General features: G+C 42.1%; 1 protein-coding gene across 1 annotated transcript; it reads left to right on the top strand.

The window, feature by feature from the left end:
- Positions 1-212: 212 nt before the first annotated feature.
- SARC_13089 (hypothetical protein) lies at positions 213-1624 on the top strand (the record flags this gene model as incomplete). The annotated part of the gene is made up of 2 exons (XM_014292787.1): positions 213-345; positions 1464-1624. Coding segments are annotated over 2 exons (294 nt in total), but the record flags the coding sequence as incomplete, so codon positions are not given.
- Positions 1625-2202: the final 578 nt, after the last annotated feature.

Raw genomic sequence — 2202 nt, 5'->3', positions numbered from 1 at the left:
TTCCTCGTACTATTAAGAGTACGTTTATAGTTTACGTAATGCTTAAGGGTAAGTTTATAACATAGAGTCTAATGTGGAGGCCCCGCTATTACAATAGACTCTGCTGCTTTCTTGTAGGAGGTAGTTTGTTAGTGAAGATGGTAGTGACAGAGAATCTACTGCTGAGATACAAGTTTATGATGTAATTAGGGTGACACTTGAAGAGTCAGGGCATGTCACGAGTAGGGGTGACTGCGGTCGACGAAGTGAGCCTGAGGCATCAGTATGTGGACGGGGCGCGGTCGGGGACGAAAGAACGACTCGGACAGGGGTTTTGGTGCAAGTGTCGGGGCCACAAAGGACAAGGTAAGTGTAGTACGTATAGGTGGTACAGTGAAAATCTGTTTGGATCGAGTTCCGTGCAGGAGTGATATATAGCGGAGGGTTGGGTGCATAGCATTTGCTTGAGCGATCTTAGGAGGGGTCAAACCAGGCTAGTTGACGAAGTAGTCACAAAGGGTGGGCAACGTAGATGGCATTGGATTATCTGTCATGCATATAGCAGGTGTCGTCGGAGGACTAACAGACGGCATGTGTGTAGGGAGATGTAGTGTCGGGCAAGGTGTAGCTGAAGGAGGAAAAGATGCAGGCTCGGATTCCTGTGGAATGTCTGATTGCTGGAGGTCTGACGTGAAAGTAAGCATGAATAATTCTGTATGTATTTACTCTCACGAACCGAAGTTTATTAGGTGTTTATATATTTCTTGATATGTTTACTAGAGTTTTTTTTTGTTCGTGCAAAGTCCCTTATTATGCGTATTCATAGCCTCCTAAATTGAACTGGCTATGGCGTATTTAAATATCTAAAAGAGAGGAAGAGAGAACAATAGGGTAACCGACAATCGTGCTAGGGGAGAAAAATCTAGTTACAAATTTCTATAACCCAAGAGAAGTTGGCTCGCTGGAAATCAATCCGCCTGCGGGGTCAGCCAAGAAGTTTTTGGGTTGTTTTAGTTTTGGGTTCTATTATATTTCAATTTTTCTATAAAAAAATACAAAAAGACGAAGTTGGTAATTTTTTAGGAGGCTATGGAAGAAACCATATGTTTAAAAAACAACAACTTTGTGACACGGGTCAGTGAGTGACAGACTGACAGTGGTGTCATTTCATAATTCATAAATGAATATCACAATGTTGTCATGTAAATTTCTATGACGATGAAGGGGAGCAGCTGAACCTGTGGCATGAGCGCATGAATCTTCTATTTACAAATAGCCGCAAGAAATAAATAAACAAACATGAAACTGTACATATGAATGTATCACTCTATATGTTAAGTTCACTGCAGTGTATAAGAGGGTCCCAGGAAGTCAAGATAGTATACACAACTTCGCAGTGGATAGGTGGTATAGGATATAGGGCATGATGCAGAGTGTCAGAGCAGCTTCATACTCAGTGCGATCGTGTATCACAAATCACACAGCTGCACACTCACGTTCACGACCGCCACACATTGCTATATCGAGTGTATTGTCTATTCTCGGATTCCGGAGCAAACTGAGTCGACAGTATTCGGCCAGATATACGATTGATACAGACTTCCACGACACCAAGCTTGCACAAGTTGATCGCTATCAGAAGACGGTATGTGAGTGGCCGGTTTGATAATGCCTGATGAGGACCCTTGTAAGGGCTATCAAATTGACGCTCGTCTCGCCATCTGCTTTTTACCAACATGAATTATTCATTTAGAATTGAGAGTGTGTAAATTGGTATCACCGTATTACTTGGGGACATTTTTGAGTTCAACGTTAAATTTTGTGTTTGCGCTGCACAAATACTCTGATATTGCAAGCAGGCCCGGACTTCTACATATTTAACTTTGGTGAAGGGCTGTCGTTATAACTTTTCCTTCGCAGCCAAAATATTTGAATGCTTAATTATTTTGTTTTATCGATTGGTACAACTGGGTATTGTAGATAATGTGATTGTTTGCGAGGTATGCATAGACCATTATGGACACACACATACACACAAACAAACAGACAAACAAACACATACACACAAATTTACACACATACAAACATGCATGCACACATATATACACATACACACAGACACACACATACACCACACACACACATACACACAAAAAAACAACCCACACACCCACACACACACCCACACCACCCACCCACGACGATGCACGACGACACACGGAG

Source organism: Sphaeroforma arctica (assembly GCF_001186125.1).
Source record: "Sphaeroforma arctica JP610 unplaced genomic scaffold supercont1.2888, whole genome shotgun sequence".
Lineage (NCBI taxonomy): Eukaryota > Ichthyosporea > Ichthyophonida > Sphaeroforma > Sphaeroforma arctica.
The sequence above is the reverse complement of the archived record's forward strand: the minus strand, read 5'-3'. Positions and strand labels throughout refer to the sequence as shown.